The 20,293-nt window shown below is 56.4% G+C and overlaps 1 protein-coding gene across 1 annotated transcript in view; it reads right to left on the bottom strand.

The window, feature by feature from the left end:
• The window catches only part of ARHGAP26 (Rho GTPase activating protein 26), a gene marked incomplete at its 5' end in the record, with an annotated part of 119,577 nt that overhangs the window by 44,431 nt on the left and 54,853 nt on the right, over positions 1–20,293 (bottom strand). The window contains 6 exons of the mRNA XM_084268755.1: positions 4,809–4,914; positions 5,716–5,774; positions 6,985–7,072; positions 13,459–13,533; positions 14,102–14,167; positions 19,570–19,606. Of these exons, the coding sequence (XP_084124881.1) occupies positions 4,809–4,914; positions 5,716–5,774; positions 6,985–7,072; positions 13,459–13,533; positions 14,102–14,167; positions 19,570–19,606 (431 nt within the window). The remainder of the gene's footprint in view (positions 1–4,808; positions 4,915–5,715; positions 5,775–6,984; positions 7,073–13,458; positions 13,534–14,101; positions 14,168–19,569; positions 19,607–20,293) is intronic.

The following is a 20,293-nucleotide window of genomic DNA, read 5'->3' as shown; positions in this document are numbered from 1 at the left end:
GGCTCTACCTGCTCATCATGTCGAGGCATTAAAACAACAGGGAGTTGTGCCGACTGGAGTGGGCTCGGCTCCCGTCAGGAGGAGGGTAATTCCACTCAGAACCCTACTTTCAAAGGGAAGGATGCTCTTGCTTTGTTTTACTATGATCAGCCCGAACTCTCCATCTCCCTCACTCTAAGACAGCATACTGCATGAGATGGGATGGGGGATGCCCTGGCACAGTGGCTCTGGGGATGCCCAGCAGCACTGGCACCAGCACGGTACAGAGGGACGGCGCTCGCCCAGCCGCAGCCCCCAGCACCCCCATCCCAGCACCCCGTGTGCCAGGACACGATGCTCCAAACCAAGATGCAGAGAAACAAAACATGAGAACACAGGGGTAAAAAAGGAAAGAGAGGGACAAAAAGCACAGAAAGGGCTGGATGTGGGATGACAAGCCCCAGGCAGTATTCTCCCAGTGCCTGCAAGGCAGAGGGTGCCTATGGGGGGTCACCCTTTGTGTGACATGCCCTCTGCTACCCACGGGAGCACCCAGATCCTCTGGGCCACTCAAACTCCCAGGGCTCAGCCCAGGATCCAGCAATGCCACAATCTGAAGGGATCAGAAACAGGCACCAAGCAAAGACAGGGCATTTCAGAAGCGTGGGGAGGGTCATTGCCCAGCCAGCCACGCCAGCTCGCTCCCTATTTGCCTTTGGCAGCCAAACCGGGCGAGGAGCAGATGAGAGAAGAGCATCTCAGAGGCCTCAGCGGCTAGTGGAAATTTCCAGAACATCTTGGACAAGAATGACTTACTGGAAGTAATACATAAATCAAGCAAATGAATAGTTACCAGACAGCAGCATAAACAGCTGCCACGGGGATGAAATCAGACCTGCTGTGCCAAGAGGCGTCAGCCTCCTCGCCGGCTGCACCTTCGGGGGAACCGGGGAAAACAACCCACTGCAAAGCGTGTTTCTGGGGGAGCCACCACCCCAAATCCTATCTGGGTGCCTCGGTGGGTCCCCTGAAGCACGGAGGACACCCTGGTGAGCGCCATGCCACAGCTGGGGACCCCAGCTCCCTTGGGGCTCTGCACGGCCCGGGGAGCGCGGCACAGGGCTGCCAAGGCCGGGGCTGCTCCACGCGGAGGAAAACAAGCGCCGGGTTGTATTTTTAGGCAGAAGACCTGGAGGAATTTTTTTTTCCCCTCCTTTGCCAACAATCCCTCACTCAGCAGAGCCCTCCGAAAGGGGCCTCGCTCCCCATCCAGCCCCTGCCCCGTCCCACCGACCCGCTGCACGGGGTGTTGCTGGACGGCGGAGAGCAGCCGCCCTGCAGAGCCCATGGAAACCTTCCTCCCTGATAAGTGGGAAACAATTTGTGCTAGAGATAGCAATCACTGTCGTGTTGGTTAAAACACGTAAACTAGAAAACACCACCGCAGCAGGAACAAAGGGACCCAGGCGCTGCCGCCCAGGCCGCAGATGGGGATGGTTCGAGATAGTTACTGCTGCTAAATACACATACCAGCCTTCCTCCTGCAGCCTCCCCAGTGGCTCTGACCTTCTGCCAGGAGAGGAGTGGGTGCACAGACCGGGCAGCCCCGCTGCTCCTCAGGCCAGGGGGATGCAGGGAGGGATGCGGAGTGATGTGGAGCTGTGGGAGGCTCGGGGAAGCCCCGCCGAAGGGTGCTCAGGCACCTCACCACCTGCACCAGACAACCCAGATCTCGCTGCTGTAAGAGCAACACAAGGCTCAGATGTCAAATTATTCCCTGGCCAATAAAATAAAGTCCTAAATTCTTGAAACACAATTGGCCTGAAATCCTCCTGCTCTGTATCTCCAAAGCATTTAGTCCTTCACAAGAAAGCACATGAGAAAGGATGAAAACCACAGGGGTGGTATCCCAGCTCCACTTCAAAAATGGCCCCTTTCCTCAGCCAGCCCCACTCCCGGCAGCACGATGGGTGCAGCCACCCACAGGCTGGGCAGCAGCGCGTGCCGCCGCTTTGCTTTGACCTGCTTTGAGCTCACTTGGCAGGAAAACCCCCAAACCAGTTTAATTAAACATTGTACCGACAAAAAAGGCATCTGAAATGGCAGCGTGGCCGTTCCTAGAGTGAGACGCTGGGCCAAAAGGAGACATCAGCATCTGCAGCACAACAACTGGGAAGCGCAGGAGCAGGAGCGTGTTGCTAGGTGATGTGCTGCGGGACAGCCTGCAGCACCCAAGGTGCTCTGCAGCACCGAGCAAGCGTTGTTTGCCTCCCTTCCCGACCAGAAACAGGGAGGGGAAAATCCCAGAATAAAAAGAGAACACCCCGAAGATGCTATCAGGAGTCCTGCACCATGCAGAGCTCCACCCCGCCGCCCTGATGGGCCTGGGGAAGGCTCGGCACAAAATGGTGCTGGAAAAGGCATTAGGGGGAGCAGGGAGCATGCAGCAGCAAGGGGCAGTGTCACAGCCACGTGTGCTCAGCACCAGGCATGCTTGGGTACCATGGATGCTCGGGTACCATGGGTGCTTGGGTACCACGGGTGCTTGGGTACCACGGGTGCTCAGGCACTACAGATGCTCGGGCACCATGCACGTTCGGGTACCAGGGATGCTCGGGCACCACGCACACTTGGGTACCACGCGCTCGCACAGCGAGCTCGCCACCTCTCCAGGCATCAGTTCTCCATCCATCCTCCAAGGTGTACTTGTTCTGTTTGCAGCAGGGATGAGGACCACTCTCACCAGCCACTCCCAGCAAACCCCTAAAGCTCCAAGGATTGACAGACTGACCAGGCAGTACTGACTGGTACCTACAGCAGCTTCGAGGAGGAGAAGACACGTGCCTTTCAGTTCTTTGCAAGATCTGGGCTATTCTGGGATGAGCAAAGAGAAACCAGGTGATGTCTGAGATCATCCAGAGTGTCGCTCCAGCTGCTGCACCCTCAGACATGCCTGTTGGCAGGGCCAGCAGATGTAGGCACTGGGCTTACTGGGATGGCCCAGACCAAGGGGGTCAGGCTTTCCAGCAGAGATCCCCCTGGAAAAGCATCAGAACAAAGAAAGCTCCTCTCCCTCAGGAGCAGTAAATCACAGCTGGGTTTGTCACAGGGATCCTGACAGCACGAACATGTCCCAGGAAGGAAAATTGAAGGTTTCACCTACGCACGGGTCAAAGAATAACATCATAATAGCCAGTTTCACTGGAACTGGGGTCTGAGGAGAGGAGGAGGAGGGAATTTGCAGCATTGTGTAGCTGCTGAAGGGGCAGGATTGCTCACGCTGCATTGCCATGGATAACTGCCCGGACACCTGAACATGAGACAGGAGGCAGCACAAGCAGAGATACAGCAGGATGCAGGAATCCTTTGGATGTGCCATCCCCTGCTTCCACCTCTGCCCTCCATCCCCCTGCCTCCACCTCTGCCCTCCCCCTGCCCGGGCGCAGCAGGACCTCCTTGGATGGCAGGGGGCACCCAGCCGCCATGGGAAGCCCCCAGCCTCTGTGCTGGAGGAACAGCACTGCTCAGCCACCTCAAAGGCGCTTCCCTGGCTGAGATCTAAGCTGTGTTAATAACGATGGGTCAGAGGCATCGTGGGGTTCGATGCCCACAGCAGCCCCACACCGTGTGAGGAGCCTTGTGTCCCCTTCCAGCACACAGCACCAAACACAAAAGCCACAAGAACAGGGGGTGTAAGGCAGATGGGGACAATGTCCCCCTTCTGCCACCACTGACAAGAGCTGCAGCGATGGGTCCCAGCCCTGGCTGCCCTCCCAGTGCTCCTGGAGCAACATCCTCCTTGCCAGCAGCCCCACAGCACAGAGCCGTGCTGCAGGCCTGATGCAGGAGGGATGCTGGAGGGGCCACACCAGGGCTGGCTGCTCCTCTGGCCCCCACAGCCCGGGCTTGGGCCTGCAAAGGCAGAAGGGTTTGGAACCAAGACCTAACCCAGCGCTCCAGGTTCTAACAGCCTCGCTGGGGGGCTGTGGAACAAACCCGCGTCACAGGGACACATCTGGAGGCATTTTAAAGCCTATTTCAAGCATCATTTGTTATTTTTTTTCTCTTGAACAGATACCATCAGGTTCCCCCAGCCTCCCTTCTAAGTGGTTAGGATAAGTAACTCATCCCCCAGGTGCCCAAGCCCTGCCCCATCCCTCCCACTCCCACAGCGCTGGGGCGAACAGCGCAGGCAGGTATGATCCTGCAGCCTTGAGGCTGCCACAAACACCTGATGATGCTTTCACTTTTTAAACACCAATCAAAGGTTTCCATAGCAACCTGCTTGAGCAGGAAGAAGATGGGAAATTATAGGTCAGCTCTATCACCGAAAGAAGAAAAAATTAGACAATTCCCTCACCCTCGAAAAGTTTCAAGGTGACCTCTGAGTGCTGATTAATCAGGTTGCACAAGGGCAGAGAACACACTCCCGAGTGGTCTCCTACTGCAGCAAAGGAACAGCATTTAGTCCTTTAATTCTGGGCTTGATCTGAAACCCAGGAGCAGCTTAACCTCTGCTCTGCACCATCACCGTGCCATTAAAAGCCCCACTACGTTCCTGGTGGCATACAGGTTCCTCCTGCCTCCCCAGGGCCAGGACACGGCCACAGTGGGAGAGGACAGACGGACAGGACGTGGGTCAGGGGGAAAGCCCCACCACCACCACCCCCCATGCTGCTCCAACAGCCCTCATTTCACTCACACTCACGTTTCCAGTCACTTGCCAACCAGATCTGACTCAGCCCCACACACAGGGAAACTTTTCTACCACTATTGACTTTGAGAGGAAGTGGAAAAAGCAGAGAAAAACACATCAGTCAGAAACCTACTTTGCCAAGTGGTTCATGAGCAAGTGCAGCATCTGCCTGTTTTTCTCCGGGAGGCGATGAACCAGGTTGTGGATCTCCGACACCCTCGACTCCTGGTTCTCCAGTTCTGCAGTGGAAATAGAAGAGGATTTATCTCTGCAGTGGGGGGTGATTACAGAAAGAAGCACGCAGACACTAACCCAGCAGACACCCCAGGGACCTCCTGCACCCTCCCCCAGACACGCTGTGGGGACTCTCCATGGCACTTTTCCTTTCTACCAGCTCCAACCAGTTGTTTGCAGAAGGAGGGAACTACCCGGCTGGGGCAGCAAGCTGAGAGCAGACACCAGCCCCACACAAAGCCATGGGAAGGGGCTGGCTGTGACCACAGCGCTCCTGAGGACACACTCAGCACAGTGCACAGCGAGGTTTGAGCATCAGGTCCTCCCCGAACGCCTGCGCAGGAGCCATCTGAGGGGCCCATCGCCAACCCGAGCCCTGGCCAGGCCTCTGATCCCACCCAGGTGCAGGGACACTGCTGGGCTGCTGGCTGAGGGTCACCTGCTCTGATGCACAGCACCTTCCCAGCACAGGCAGACACCTGAACCACCACTGATCTCATCAAAACCCCGTAGGTGGTGTTGGAACAGCGGCCTCCCTGGTGATGGCAGATCAGACAGCGCTGCAGCAGCAGCAGCCACTGCCACCAGCCAGCTCCCCGCTCGCCCAGCACCATCCACCTTCCCTTTTCATCTGGTTACATTCCAAACAACAACAACAACAACAAGCCCTCTGCTCCCCTTTCTTATTCTGCTTTCTGGGACTTAAGAACAAGGTGGTTGGTGGGGTGTGGAGGCAGCGGGGCAGGGGTGATGCTCAGCCCCCGCATCCTCTTTCAGGCCGGTTCCATAAACATCAACAAACTCACTGGCTGCTTTGATGAAGCTCCTTTGAAACTGGTACATCATGAGTGGCCCCGGAAGCATTCTGGAAGATAAAAAGGCGACCTGCATGAAATACATCAGAGCAACAGAATCCAGGGAATCACAGGAACGTAGCTCTGCCCTTACCATAAACTCAGCTCCAGCTCTTCAAGTGCAGAATTAAGCCTTGGTAACTTCCCCCCGCCCCCATCAGAAGGAGCAAGATCCACTGAAAAGCCTTCGATTTGTTCTTCCTCCCTTTTCTGCACTGTACTAAATTCACTCTTAATTTTAGCATTCTTCTAGCAACACAGAATTCCAGTAAGCCTGTGACTTCCAAGTAAGTTTAAAAATATATTAAAAAGAGAAACAAGCCTTGTAAAAGCAGCCCCCATTCCCATTCAAGTCCCCTTCTCCCCCCTTCTCCAGGCTTCCATGTCCCTTCTGTGGACACCTTGGAGCTGCTGATGTTCTCCACTGCTTTGCAAACAGTTCAAACTCCAGAGCAAAGGTTGCCAATCATGGGAAATTATGCAGTGTTTTGTGATTTTCTAGGCTGAGATCCACCATGCTAATTATACTCATCACCCTAATTGGATTTAGCCTCTCTCTTGCGCACTCTCCCTGCAATAAACCCCGTAACAGCAGTACCAGCAAGCCAGAGGCTGCAGCCAGGACAGGTAGAGACATGCTGTGGGTAACGAGATGCTGCCAGCTAAGCCGCCCCTCGGGAAGGGAACAGCAATGGCAGCAGCATCATCTCACACAGAGACCCTTCCTACAGCGACACTCTGCACCCCCTTCTGCAGAGCTCAACAGCCACAGCCCCTAGAGCAGCGCGGGGCTCCCCACCACCAGCTGCCAGAGCTGGGATCAAGGCAGGATACAGAGGAATGAGCTGTTTGAGTCAGGCTTGTACGATACACGCATGACAGAGAGCACAGTACGCTCCAGGTCCCGCTCAAACCTGCGACAGGGGCACAGGAAAAGCCAGGCCAAGTTCTCTAAGAGCAGTTTCTTCTTCACTTCTATTATCGTGCCACCGTTAAGGACCCGCCACACGCAGCAGCAATGTCCTGGACCAGCACCGAATCCATCCTGAAGCACAACAGCTGCAGCTCTTCTCCCTCACCTCAGGAGAGGTTCCCCCCTCGCCTCAGGTAGGTTTCTCCCCCTCACCTCAGGTAGGTTCCCCCCCTCACCTCAGGAGGGGTTTCCCCCCCTCACCTCAGGAGAGGTTTCCCCCCTCACCTCAGGTAGGTTTCCCCCCTCACCTCAGGTAGGTTTTCAGCGCACTAGTAATGGTCTTGATCTCCCACTCGGCACAGATCTCCGTTTCGGTCTCAGCAGCTGCTTTAGGATCTAAGAGAAAAGAAATAAAAAAGAGAAAAGTGAACCAAAGGAAAGACAAAATCCTCTCACACCAGCTCAGCCGTGCGGGAAGACCCCCACACCCCATTTCATCCCCAGCCCCGTGACCCCAAGCCAGCCCCAACAGACCCCACTGTGGGATGGTTCCCTGAGACAGGCCACACTCACCTGCATGGGACAAGAGAGACAAGAGAACATTGACCATGAACAACAATTGACTCAAAGCATGATGTGACGTGGGGTGCAGGAGCCCGTGGTGTTCAGTGGCAGCAGTGACTGAGCAAGGTGCAAACACGGGCCCAGACAAGGGCAGACCCCCAGCTGCAGCCCCAGCCCAGCTGAGCATGAACCACAGCAGCAGCAGCAGCACAGACTGGGTGGTAGAGGCAGGAGCCCTGCCCATGGATGTTGGGGAACAGGAGGCAGCTTGTTCTTCCCCTCTCCAAGGTGGAAAAGAGTCTGGAGCTGCCCGATAGCCGCAGAGGGGCAGGAAGGCAGATCCACACTCCCTTGGCTGTGTTTGCTTTGCACAGGGGGAGGAAGCGGGGCTGCTGCACGTGGTGCTCTGCAGCACAGCCAGTGTTGGCATGTTATCTCCAGCATGTTATCTTCAAGCCAGCCCTTCTCAGCAATTGGCATCACCAGGCTCCCAGGAGAGCGGCTCTCCTGGCCGTGGTTCATTGCAAGGGGTCCAGGACCAGCTCAGCACCCCTGCACAGTGCTGCTCTCCCAGCCCCCTGTGCTCTGTGGGAACCAGCTGCGATGCCAGGGCACGCAGAGGCAATCCAGTCCCCTGACCTGTAACATGACATGTGCCAGCCCCGTGCAGTGCCATGCTTTGGGTGCTCGTGCTGAGGGGGTTCAGCACCCTGGCACTGCCTGCCCTTCCCCTGCACCCCGTCCCTGCCCAGGGCATCACGGCACCAGGAGCTGCAGAGCTGCTCTCCGGTTTCCAGCCCTGCGCAGCGGGAGCGGCTGGGGCCAGTGAGCCTCCAAAGCACCTCTATTTTTATCATCCAACACTGCAGGATCCTTCTCTCCATTTCCTCCAGGGCCTCCCCTGCCTTTCCACATTTTTCCCCTCCTATCTTTCCTTTTAAAACTTCCTGCCAAAAGAAGGGCTGCCCTGGGGCTCCGGACCAGCAGCCCCATCCTGCCCAAGAGCCCAAGCAGCTGCCTGGGAACCCCGCTCACAGCTTCCTGCGAGGCCAGGTCAGCACCCCAGCAAAGGCCGGTAATGACAGGGACAGGGCGCTGCTCTGACTGATTTCCCTGTGAACACCACAATGCTCCAATGAAAGTGTCCTCAGGAAGCAGCCGCCACTCCCTGCTTTGGCACCTCCACTGGGACCCTGTACCACAGGCACGGAGCCGAGCTGCCAGGCTCCTGGGTGATGTGATGGCTGCTGTCGGCACACCCGCCCCTTGCAGACCCCAACATAGAAGACTCTTTGTAAAGAAGCAGCCAACCCTTTGCTGGCAATCACAGCCAGCCAGCTCAAAAGCCACCACCAGACCAGCACTAAGTGGCCTGGCCGTGGATACCTCACGCACCGCACCGAGGACCAGGAGTAATGACAGCGACCGCGCCAGGCCAGGAGCGAGGAAGGATGTGCTGGTCCCAGCTGGGGAGGAGCAGGGCACGAACCTGCCCTGTCTGCAGCGTGAGCAGGTCCCTTCTCTCCTGCTCGGATGCTGCTTCACTAACACTCTTTGCTAACGTGGTCCTGGCACCTCCCAGCCGCTCCAGAGCTGAAAGCTTTGACCACACAGAGCTCCAGGTTAGCAGGACCTGGAAACACAACAGGGATCTGGCTCCCCCCCCAAAATCTCTGGGAAACCTCTGTGGGGACACAGGGCTGGGGGTCCTTTCTGGGACAGGGATGTGCCACGCATCCCCGGAGCAGGCGCGGAGAGGCACTCACCGCGACCAAGGCCGAGCCTGACGCCAGATACAGCTGCCGGCACCATCTGGTCCCACGGCTTCAGCTCGGTGGGTATTTGTCTTTTCACAGACATGGATAATGTGCTTTTGAATTTTAAAGCAATAGGTAAGCAGAGCGTAATTTTAAAACTAATTAAAAGAATGCACTGAATAAGAGTTAGGCTCGCCCTTAGGGCAAAGGGTTTATTTTAATTAAAAAAACCCATCAAGAGGAGCACTTGAGAAAGTAAACATTGAAGAAATGCATATTCACAGCGAGACCACGTGTCCCACAGCAGCCCCACAAACGGACAATCCTTCCTCACCTCTGTCAAGGCAGCGTCCTGCCACACTGCCCTATTGAGAGGCTGCTTTAACAGGTCCGATATAAGCCTGGCATAGTGAAAAACCAGCCCCTGAGCACAAAACCCCACCTATTTTTACACAATCCCCCCTCTTTATAACAGAGTTATAAAGTAGAACAAACAGCTCAGGACTGGATGTCTTTTCCAAAGCTCACCCAGGAGTTTATAGACATGAGTCACGAAGCGCTGGGTGAAATTCCACGGCCGGGCTCAGGAAAAGGCTGGGAGCAGATAATCACTTCCCCTTGACCTTGGGATTTATGAGTCTGCAAAATGTTAGCTTTGTAGGTTACAGATGCAGCATCTGTCTCTCCCCAGCTGCGGCCAGCGCCACAGCACACCTCTGCCAGCAAGGACACATTCCCACAGAAACCAGCGCTAACGGGGCGCAGCGCCCATACCAGCACCCACAGGCCAAATTCAGGTTTAACCCTGGACTTGTTTGGTGCTGCAGATCACTAATGAGACAGAAGGGGCAAGGGGAAAAGGCATCTGCCCCGGCAGAGACCGAGGCTGTGCTGGGCTCCGTCCCTGGCATGACCACAGCATCTCCCCCTCGCGGGCGCTCAGCCCTTCCACAGACACAGGGCAGCGCTTCCCAGGCTGAGACCTCAGGGGTCACCCATCCCTCCCAGCCCCACGTAAGGGCATGAGGAAGGGAAAGGGAGCTGCAGCACGCCAGATGGAAATCAAGAAGAAATTTGAACCTGATGGGGTTTTTTTTATACAGCAGGATCTACACAGAAATTCAGGGGTGGGAGGAATCCATTCCTGCTCCCAAAATTTAGCTTTGCTGATTTGTTTTCTTCCTGGAGGCAAAGAACAGCAAGAGGGGATGAGGACTCATCTCTGCATGCACATCCCTGCGGACCCGGGTGATGGGACAGGGAGCTGGGCTGGCCATGGCACAGAGGGCAGGAGGGACAGACAGCCTTGTCAGACACCCCAAAACCCACAGCAAGACACCTGCTGCTGCACAGCCTGTCCGGCACAGCCACCCACCCTGCCCTTTGCAAGGAACTTCTCCACCTGCTCCTGGAGATGCAGAGAGCCCTTTTCAGCTCCTCCTCAGTTTCTGCATGGCAAGGGGAACTGTCCCTCACCACAATTCCCACCCATGCTTGGAGGGCTCGTGAGATCTCCAGAACAGCCACAGGACAAAGCAGATCCCAGCTCCGAGGGCTCGTGCCACGAAGGAGCAGGAGCAGATCAGATGCTCCAACACTCCACTCACTGTAGTGCCAGGCTTCCGTGGCCAGTCTGACACCCACACAGACACCAACCGATGGCGTGTGTGTTTGTGGGGCTCTGCTCTCATTCTGAGGGTGCAGGGGAAAGGCAGCTTGCTGTGCCATGGGTGACCTGCCTCCCAGGAGCCTGGGGAAGGCCCAGCTCCCTGCCTCACCCTGCTTTAGACAAGGATGGGCTGTTCTGCCCAAGCCCTGCGCGCTGCCCCCCATCCCAGTGCTCCCTGAGCGCAGTGACCCCCCGCAGAGCCGCCTGGTGCCAGAGGCCTTCCCAGCAGCGTCACCGACACCGACACCGCTCGGGAAACGTGAGCTGTTTGCCATTTGGACTGTACGTGACTCAGAGCCGCTGCCCACATTCAGTTCTAAATACAAGGGAACCCTGACGTCGCAGCAGGATTTGGCTCCTCTGTTCGGGAGGGCTGGATGCGAGCGGAGCCGCTGCCGGCAGAGGGTCGGAGCCTCGCAGGGCAGCCCGGAACAGAAGGGGGGTTGAGAAGGGACACGCTGCTGTTTGACACTGGGATTGTCAAAGTCCATTTAATCACCAGCTGTTTGGAGAAAGATATGGAGTCACGGAGAGCAAAGCATCCCAGCAACCACTCCCCAAAGGGGGGGAACACTGCTGGCAGCCCCCGGCCCGTGCTCCCCCACGATGAGGCTTCCAGCTAACGGAGCCGTGCTGGAACAAAGGGAACCCACTGCCGATATATCACCGCGTTATGAGACACGAGGTCGACAGCCGAGCGGCTTCAGTCGCTGAGGAGATAATGGATGCTGGATGCCGTCCAGCACTTTGAATCCCTCCCAGCTCTAAGAGCTCCTAAACCAAGCGAGGTTTGCCATCTGTCACAGCCCCACCGCCTCAGCCCAGCACTGACGCACCCCAAAATCAGCCTTGTGAGAAGGAGAGAGGACGGGCTGCTCCGCTAGGTTGCACACAGAGGACCTGGCGGGTCAGACCTGCGCCGTGGGGCACCCCCACCCCCATTCCATCTATTTTTACCCATGGGCAGCGATGCTTTTTAACCGGTGCTCTAACACAAGGGTGCCAAACGTGTGTGCCACGAGACAGCTCGGCCCAATCTGCTGCACTTGGGTGCCCAGCGGGACACCCTCACATGGCCCACAGCCCCTGCCAAGCTTCCACTAATAGACACTCCTCACCAGCTCTCATGACTGCAGAGAACTTTGCAAATGCCAGAGCAAAACCGGCGCCGAGGTGCCCCGGCATCTGCCTCTGATTTAGAGCCTCACCCTTCTGGCTCCTCATTTTCCCCAGGTTATCAATTTTGCATAGATTAATGCTGACAACCACAACAGCCCCTGTGGGCTTCACTCTGTGAACATCTCAATGTGGGGGAAAGAAGCAACTGGGAGAGAAGGAAAGAGGCTGGAAATGAAACACAACAGATTAAAGGATTTTGCAAGGAGAAATACAGGCAGAGAGGAACACTGGCATTTAGTAAAGGCAACCAAAAGGATATCACATTGCACAGGAATGATAAGAAGCCACTGGAAAGAGGGAGAAGACCAAAAGGTCACTCACATCCCCCTAGGGAGCCACAAGCACATTCATAAGGGCACTAACGAATTCCAAAGTGTTAGTGTCCTCGTTATTACACCCATTTTCCTACGTGGTTTTGCCCAGTCTGAGAAGGATGAGTTGGGACTGGCAGAGGGCAGCTGCCACTGCCCCAACCCAAGCCTGTGTTTCCTCAAAGCTGCTCTTCACACGTCTGTCTCGTGCGTGTGTGGACAGACAGACAGACTGCCGCAGGGCTGCAGCTGCGGGGTGCAAATGCTGCCTTTGGGTCACACAGCCACTGCACCACCAGCCCAGACCACAGACAAGGAGGGGGTGCAAGGCCTGGGAATGCAGCAGAAAGATCCAAGAGGGACCAGCTCCCGTTTGTTTTGGGTCCTGTATAACCCCGGGGTTCTGACACAGCAGCAGAGCTGGAGACCCTCCAGTGCCCACCACTGAGTGTGACCCAACACAGGGGATGGAAAACCCACACCACCGACAAGGAACAGCTCCAGAAGCTGGCTGTAGCAGTCCCAGACCTACCCCACACCAGGAACAGCTCCCAGCTCCCCAGCACCAGGAGCCCTGTCTGCTCCTTCCCGTGCAGTTCTGGGTACACTGGACACAGGCCCAGTGCACTGCGGCGCTTGCTGCAAACACCACAGTCCTTCTCTTGCCATCACATCAGCTGGGAGGTGGGGAGAGGGTCCTGAGGGCTGCTGGGCAGCTGCAGGGGGGCTGCACAGGGTGCCCAGTGCTCAAGACAGCCCCACGCCATCACTGCTGAGCTCTGCCATGGTGTGACCCGACACCTTCTCTCCTCCCAAGCACCCAGGCCCGCAGGACCTGGTGCCTCAGGCATGAGGGGAACGTGTGCTTGAAAGGTCTAGGCAAGAGCATGTTAAAACAGGCATGAGAAGGCCCAAGGTGGAAGGAAGAGGAGCCACAGGCAGCATGCAACACACAAGAGAAAACAGTAAGTATTCTGGTAACAACGTGGCAGAGATGAAACCCCAAAGCTTTCAGCTGTTTCTTCAAAGATTTCAGTTTGCACTGGGAAACGTGGCCAAAATTCATAGCACATGTGAGCAGGACACCAGTGGCTGCACCAGAAGACCTTCCAAAGCGGTGTCCTATGTGAGTCCTACCTTAGAACCTGCCAGTGGTGCCCGGGACCTCCCAGCCTCTAACAGCACGTGGCCCTAAGAGCACATTCACCACCATTAGGTACCCTGACAAGAGCCTCCATTCTCGGCTGGCAAACTTCAAAGCAGCCTGATGTACTTGCCTGTAAGAAGAGATGAAATACTTACCCATCAATATACTCAACAGCTTTTGAACTCTGGAGTTTACTCCAACAATTCGGTAGAGCCCTTGCTCATTGATCCCTAGGAAAAATAAAGAGCTTATTAGCAGAACGTCAAGAGAGCCACTAACATTTCTTTGGCTCCTCTCACAGCAAAAATAATTAAACCCTCTCACCAGCTCCCCACAGAGTTACAGAGGAGGGCAAAATTTGGGTTTGATGTCATCCAGATGCTAACAAAACACGTAGCAAGTGTCTGTGCAGCAACAGTCCTTGCAAGAGGCTGAGGGGAAGGACTGAAGCCCAGATCCATCTGCCATCCCATGGGAGAGACAATGCTTCGTGGTGGTACCACACAAGGGGATGCTCAAGTGAAGCCCCCGCTCTGGTCCCTTCCCTATCTCTAGTCCCCTGTGTGTTATTCCCAACCTCTGCCCCAATGTTTCCCAAAGCCCCATAACCCTGGGCATGGGGCAAGCATGAGCCTGGGCAGGGCCTCTGCCTCAGCAGAGCAAGGGGCTTATCTGATGTGGGTCGCTGAGGGTGAATGAATCACTTTGGCTCCTGAAAAGAGCAGTTAATGGACTGCTAGGCTCCCAACGGCTCCAGGGCCATCCCCCAAAACACCACCATCTGGAGAGCTGCCCTACCTCGTGTCTCCACAGCGTGTATGCATTTCTTGATAATGCTGAAGCCGATGTTATCCAACTGGGCAGCTGGAAGGGAAGAGAAGAGAGAAGTGGTGAGCAGCCAGCTGAGGGATGGCTCCACGCCGCGCTCAGCCCGCAGCCGCCGCTGACGTTCATGGCAGTGCCGTACCCACGCCTGCTGAGCAGCAGAGCCCTGGGCTCTGGCAGAGCGACACCTGCAGCAGGTCAAAACATTAATTCAGGATCCAGGAGAGATACTGGATCTCACTGGATCTCCAGAAAGACCTTTGTCCAGGAAGCTGGCACTGTGTGCCACCTCAACCGAGCCCCATGTGACACCTCAACCGAGCCCCTTTCACCCCAGCAGGCCCTTCAAGATGATGGGGATACATCCATCCCCACCACCACACCATCCCAGCAGACCCAGAAGTAGGGAGGAGCATCACCAGGGTCTGGGGCAGAGCCACTGCCCGCTCTGCTCCCTGCCTGCCCAGGGCAAGGTGGGGGTTTTTCCTGGCTGTGCCTGAGGTGTACGGCACGGCTGTGCACGGCACGGCTGTGCTGGTTTAAGATGCCAAACGAAGAAGGTAGGAAAGGTGCAGCACTGCCTTAGAAGCAGATGCCTTTACAGGCACAGGTCTGAGGGAACACTGTGCTGTAAGAGACATGACGCTGCGTTTATTGAGAGCACGGCAGCAGGGGATCAGAGCCCAGGGCTGGCAGTGTCCTCTCAGCACGGCACGTGCAATTGTACCCCTCTGCACTTCCCCTGTTCACATCACTTATTTAAACACCGAGGAGAAGCTGCCAGCCCGCCGGCTGCCTATGGCCTGCAGAGCGCAGTCCCTCACTAATCACTTGTTTGGAGTTCTCTGCTGGTGGTGTTTCATCTTTGATGAATGGCACAAGAACCTGAAACAGTGAAACAGTAAAACAGCTCTATTATGTTTTTCTGGGCAAGCACACTGAAGTGCTGAGCCAACACAAGCACACGAGTTACAGGACGCCTGTGCCATAAGATGTGCGAATACCCAGCAGCTCCAGGTCCCTTTGCTGGGGGGTCTGCGGCTCCCTCCCAACCAGCACCGCTCCAATCCAGCATCGCTTCAATCCAGTACTGCTTCCAACCCAGCACTGACTCCAGTCCAGCACCACTCCAATCCGACACCACTCCCAACCAGCACCACTCCAATCCAGCACCAGTCCCAACCAGCACCAGTCCCACCCAGCACTGCTCCAGTCCAGCACCGCTCCCATCTGCTCACCAAGCAGCGACGGAGCATAAAATCAACGTCCCATCCATCGGCAGGGTGCAGCGTACCCCAGCTCACCCATCAAGACAAGCACAGGGGTACCCAAGAAACAGGAGCCACCGTGTCGAAGCCTTTCATAGAATCATAGATTACAGATTGGCACAGACCCCACAGCCGTGGCTCAGGACCGGCAGTAGCCCTGATCCCGGTACACCGGCGTGGGGTCGACCGACCAGCCAGCACACTTCACCATTCCAGGCTCCCTGCCACACACTTTGTGTCACATCATTCTGCAAACCAGCAGCTTTCCCTTGGTCCCTCACACGTTTAACGTCAGCAGAAGACACCTACAAACGCATACCCCACTGGGGTGTCCCCTGCAGAGCCCACAGCTCCAGGGGGTGCTGGCACCGCACCTTTCCGTGGTGCTGGAAGCCCGACAGTGCTGCCTGGGGGAAGCAACCAGGTATAATCCTCCCAAGGAGATGAATAAGCTCTTCCACTCGTTGCTGAGCTCTGGATCAGGAAAGGTCAGGGATTTATTTGCAGTAGTTATATCCAGAAATAATATCTGATTAAATATCCAAAGTGCCTTTATTCATCCTTAAACTGCACTTTTAATGAGCATTGTAAAAGCTTTGATTTCCCCCCTCGCAGCAGAAGCAGCTCCCTTCATCCCATTCATTTACCCAGTGATCCAGCTCAGGACAGCACAGAGCAAGGTCGGATTTGTATCTCCTGCATCCAGATCTTTCCCTTGCTCCACTGGCTGCAGCAGCACAGGGATCCGAGTGCCAGTTCGGCACCTCAGACCCCACTTAGCTCCTGTTCGAGAGCAGCTGCAGGTCCCAGCAGCCCCAGTCTGGCCCATTGCAGCCCCATCCTCATCCCCGCTCTCTGCCATGCCCTGACAGCAGGATCAGTGCAGAGAGAGCCCAGCAAGTCCCAGACTGGAGCCTTCATCCAGCAGACCTCAGCAAGAGCAGCGAGGCAGAGGCTGTATGGAAGGGACAGGACCCACAGTCCACCCTCTGGGATTTAAATCCACCTGGAGCTGCCTCCTGCCATCAGCTGGGCTCCAAAAACAAGGGGGGAGAGGCAGTGGGGAAGAGCAAACTCTCCAGGCAGGACCACTGCTCTCCACACTATGCATCCCTAGTCCCCATCCTGCTCCTTTCGAACAGCCTCTCAGCCCTACCAGGAAGTGGATTCCCATCTCTGCTGTTACACAGACAAGGTTTTCCTTCATTCATGCTTCTGCAGGGGCAAAGCCTCCCACTCTGCCAACCACTCCTCCCCTGCCCTGGGGCTCCCATTCCCAGGGGAAAGGTGGGAAACATGGCTCAGGGCTGGGGAAGCTTCACACAGGAGCAGCAGGGGAGCACCCAACTGAGCTGCAGTGTTCACACCATCACCTAGCAGGGATGTGTTTGACATCAGCAGAGGTGATCCATCCACATCACCTGTGTTACACACACACACTTACCCAACCTTCACGTAGCATCGTACTTCTGGTGCTACTGAGCTGCTCTCACCCTGCTCTATTTTTGCCTAGCAGATTATTGCTATTTAATCCACTAATTCCTTTCCTTTATGCTGATATGGTGTATCAGAGCATCGGGAAGAGCTCAGAGGACTGAACCAGCACTGTCCAGCCTCAGGCAACGCCGCTGACTCCAGCTGCTGTGCAAGGTCACCCCAAGCTCTCCTGCACACCCCAGCACACATTCCCGCACCATGCACCCAAGGGCCACGACAATTTCTGCCAGGAAGTCTTAATTCCATAAGGAGCCACAGAGAAAAGGAGAAACCATGAAGCAGAGACCAGAGAAAAGTGAGTTTACAAGGGTCAAACTACGGGTGAGCTGCAGAGATTGGACAATGGAGATTGCTGGGGAGGGCCAGGCCACCCCAACAAGCGCGGCAGCAGCCGGGGCAGTCAAGGGACTCAAGGTCTGTGAAGAGTTTATGAAAATTAAGAGCTTTTCAGGGGGTCCTGAGCTAATGGGGAACCAAGTAGATATGGAAAAACACCAGGAAGCAGTGGGGAGGGGAAGGGAGCTCAGGGCTGCTCCACACAATGAGCACAAATGGCCTTTGCAGCCTCCTGCATCTAAATTCGTCTGGCTCTGGCGGTTCACCGACACCCGCCCACCCCCACGGCCCTGCACCGCTTCCTCCCAGCTCCCAAGGAAGATTGGGATAAATCACGCTGCAGGGCGATGGCCATCTGGCCACACAGCAGGATGTCAGACCCAGAAGCGCTGCAGAATTAGTGGCCAAACAGCAGAGCTCGCCAAGCCCAGGCTGGAGGCTGAGCTCCACGGGTTCGGGAATCGCTGCCGGACTCCTCTGACTCACTGCACACATTTCAAGTCCTTGTAGGAGGCTCCTGTATCAGGGCTCGTGTGGCAAGAAGCCAGTCTCCAAATCGATTCTCAGTGTAGCTGGGGAGGCAAGCAGCTCGCTGCAGGCAGGGCTCTAATGAGGGGTAAAGCAGAGTCAGATGTCTGAGCGTACCAGCGGCCGGAGCCGTGTGGAAGTCATTCCCACCAGACAGTCCAGGAGTGCTGCTATGTGAGCAGCCTCCAGCCGAGGGTCCCGACGCGCTCCCAAAGCCCAGGGGGCAGCTGCAGAGCAGCCAAGGAGGGCAGCTTGCATTTTTAAGAAGGACCATCAAAACGGAGGAGCTACTGAAGGATAACAAGCTGTGCCAAAGCCTCCGTGCCCGCTTCAACCCCAGCTCTGGACTCGTCTGGTGAAGACACAGGGAAAAACTCAGCATTTGGTGTCTTCATTAAAGTCTCTTCATGCTTTGCCAAAGGCTGAGCTGCTTTGGAGGGGCATGGCTGGCACACAGGCAGTACCTCTCACTACCAGCGCTGCAACCAACCAACCTGCCAACGCGGCACAGGCAGCCCAGGGCTCCTGGGAACCCGTGGGAGCTGCCCCAGCCCAGGGACAAACTGGCTTTCTCCTCAAAGCCACCAGCCTCCAGCACCCCAACATGGGCACCCAGCCAGGGACCTGCCTGCGGCTGGCCATGCTCTGCACCCGCAGCAGCCGCACGCCGTGGGCGAAGAGCCACAGAGCCATCAGCAAAAGCACTCAGCATGCTCCAGGCAGCGGCACGAGGGGCAACACGTCCTGCCCAGCTGTGCTGAGGGTCACAACCCAACCCCCTGTCTGAGCATCACCCCGTCAGCTCACCCCCCTGGCCGAGCATCACCCCGTCAGCTCACCCCCCTGGCCAAGCATCACCCTGTGAGAGCTCACCCCCCTGGCTGAGCATCACCCTGTCAGCTCACCCCCCTGGCTGAGCATCACCCCATCAGCTCCCCGCCGTGGCCGAGCATCACCCCCTTAGCTCAGCACCCAACAAAGCAAGCTGTTCCCCTCTGACATATGCACCCATCTCAGATAAAGGCCAGGAAGATCACCGATACACCAGCAGCAGCTACAGCAGCCCCGTGCCACCCGCAGCCCAACCTGGTCCTGCCCGCACCTCTGCTACCACAGGCACAACAACCAAAGGGCAGGAGCTGCTCAGGGCACAGAAACAGCCTGGCAGTGAAAAGGCGGGCAGAGCACCATCACCCCGACAGTCCTGACCCAAGGAAACCCTAAGGAGGTGCTTAGGAGCCCCAGCCTGGGACCTGCTGCAAGCCTGGCAGCTGAAAAACAGGATCAGATGATGCAAATAGCCCTGGGAAAGTCATGGGCATGCCTCGAGCTCTTCCCATCTCCCAGATGCTCTGGAGGATGACTCTGGCTAAGTCACAGCCCCAGGAGGATTGCTGGCTGACAGCACCTAAGGTGGGCAGGTCACACTGACAGGCGCTTCTTTCAGAAGCCATAATTGCTCCACCAGTTGCTGCACCAACCCTTCCCCCAGCTCTGTGGCTTCCCTGCTGTTAATCACCCCTCCACAAGGTTCTGGAAATGGCACCCCAAAGTGCCACAGGAACAGCTCAGCACTGTCCCCCATGGTCCCAGGTCACACCATCAAGTTTCTGCACCGGTTCCTTGCTGGGCACACTGGATCCAGCCCCTCCCCAGGGCCACCCTGCAGTCCCCAGGCCGAGCCCCTGGCTCAGGGCGCAAAGCACAGCCCAACGTCCCCACTGCCAGCAGCTCAGCGTGTCCCAGGGACCCAGCAAAGCGTGCACAGCACAGCCACCTCCTCAGGCGTCTGGCTGGGGAAGGAATACTTACTGCCTTCGCTTTGGTTGTCCTTGTTCGAGTTGTAGACCTGGAAAAGACAAGAAGAGAATCTTATGAAGACCCTGGCTCCACTGAGAAGGGACTGCTGGCGTGTCTTGTGTCACCCTGATTGGGGTGACACTGGTGTGACTGGGAGAACCTGCCTTGACCTCCCCAGACCGAGGTCCCCAGGGACCACTGCAGCCTTCCACATCCAAAACCTGGGGTTGCCACACCTCTGGAGTTGTATTAAAGAACAAGGAGGACTGAAAACAAGAGAACACAACTGCTCCATCCTCAAAGCAGCTCATGAAGGATGTAAGCTCACAGCAAAGGAGACAATTCCCTTTGCATCTTACAAGCATTACAGCAACATCTGGTAGGTGCTACTCAGGCAAGGGCAAGAACATCCCCCCCCTCCCAAGTCTGTACAGCCTGGATGAACGAGTCAGAGTGTGAGGGGAAAGGAAACGTCATTTACAGAGGCCCCAGATCATAGAGGATGAGGCAGTGCCTTCATCCCAGCGCTCTCCTGTCTTCCTCCTCCCCCAGTCACCGTGACAGCTCCTTCAGACTAAAGCCACATTTCAGGGGATGCAACAAAAAGCAGGAAGACAATGGCAGGAGGTTTCAGTCCTGGTTTGAGGATGGGTTAAAGGCCAAGGACAGCAAAAGCTGTGGCTGGAAGGTGATCGGCCCTCAGGCAGGCTGTATCTCCCCAGCTTGAGAGAATGAA

Source organism: Gallinula chloropus (genome assembly GCF_964237585.1).
Source record: "Gallinula chloropus genome assembly, chromosome: 10".
NCBI classification, from domain to species: domain Eukaryota; kingdom Metazoa; phylum Chordata; class Aves; order Gruiformes; family Rallidae; genus Gallinula; species Gallinula chloropus.
This window is presented reverse-complemented; position numbering and strand designations above follow the sequence as displayed.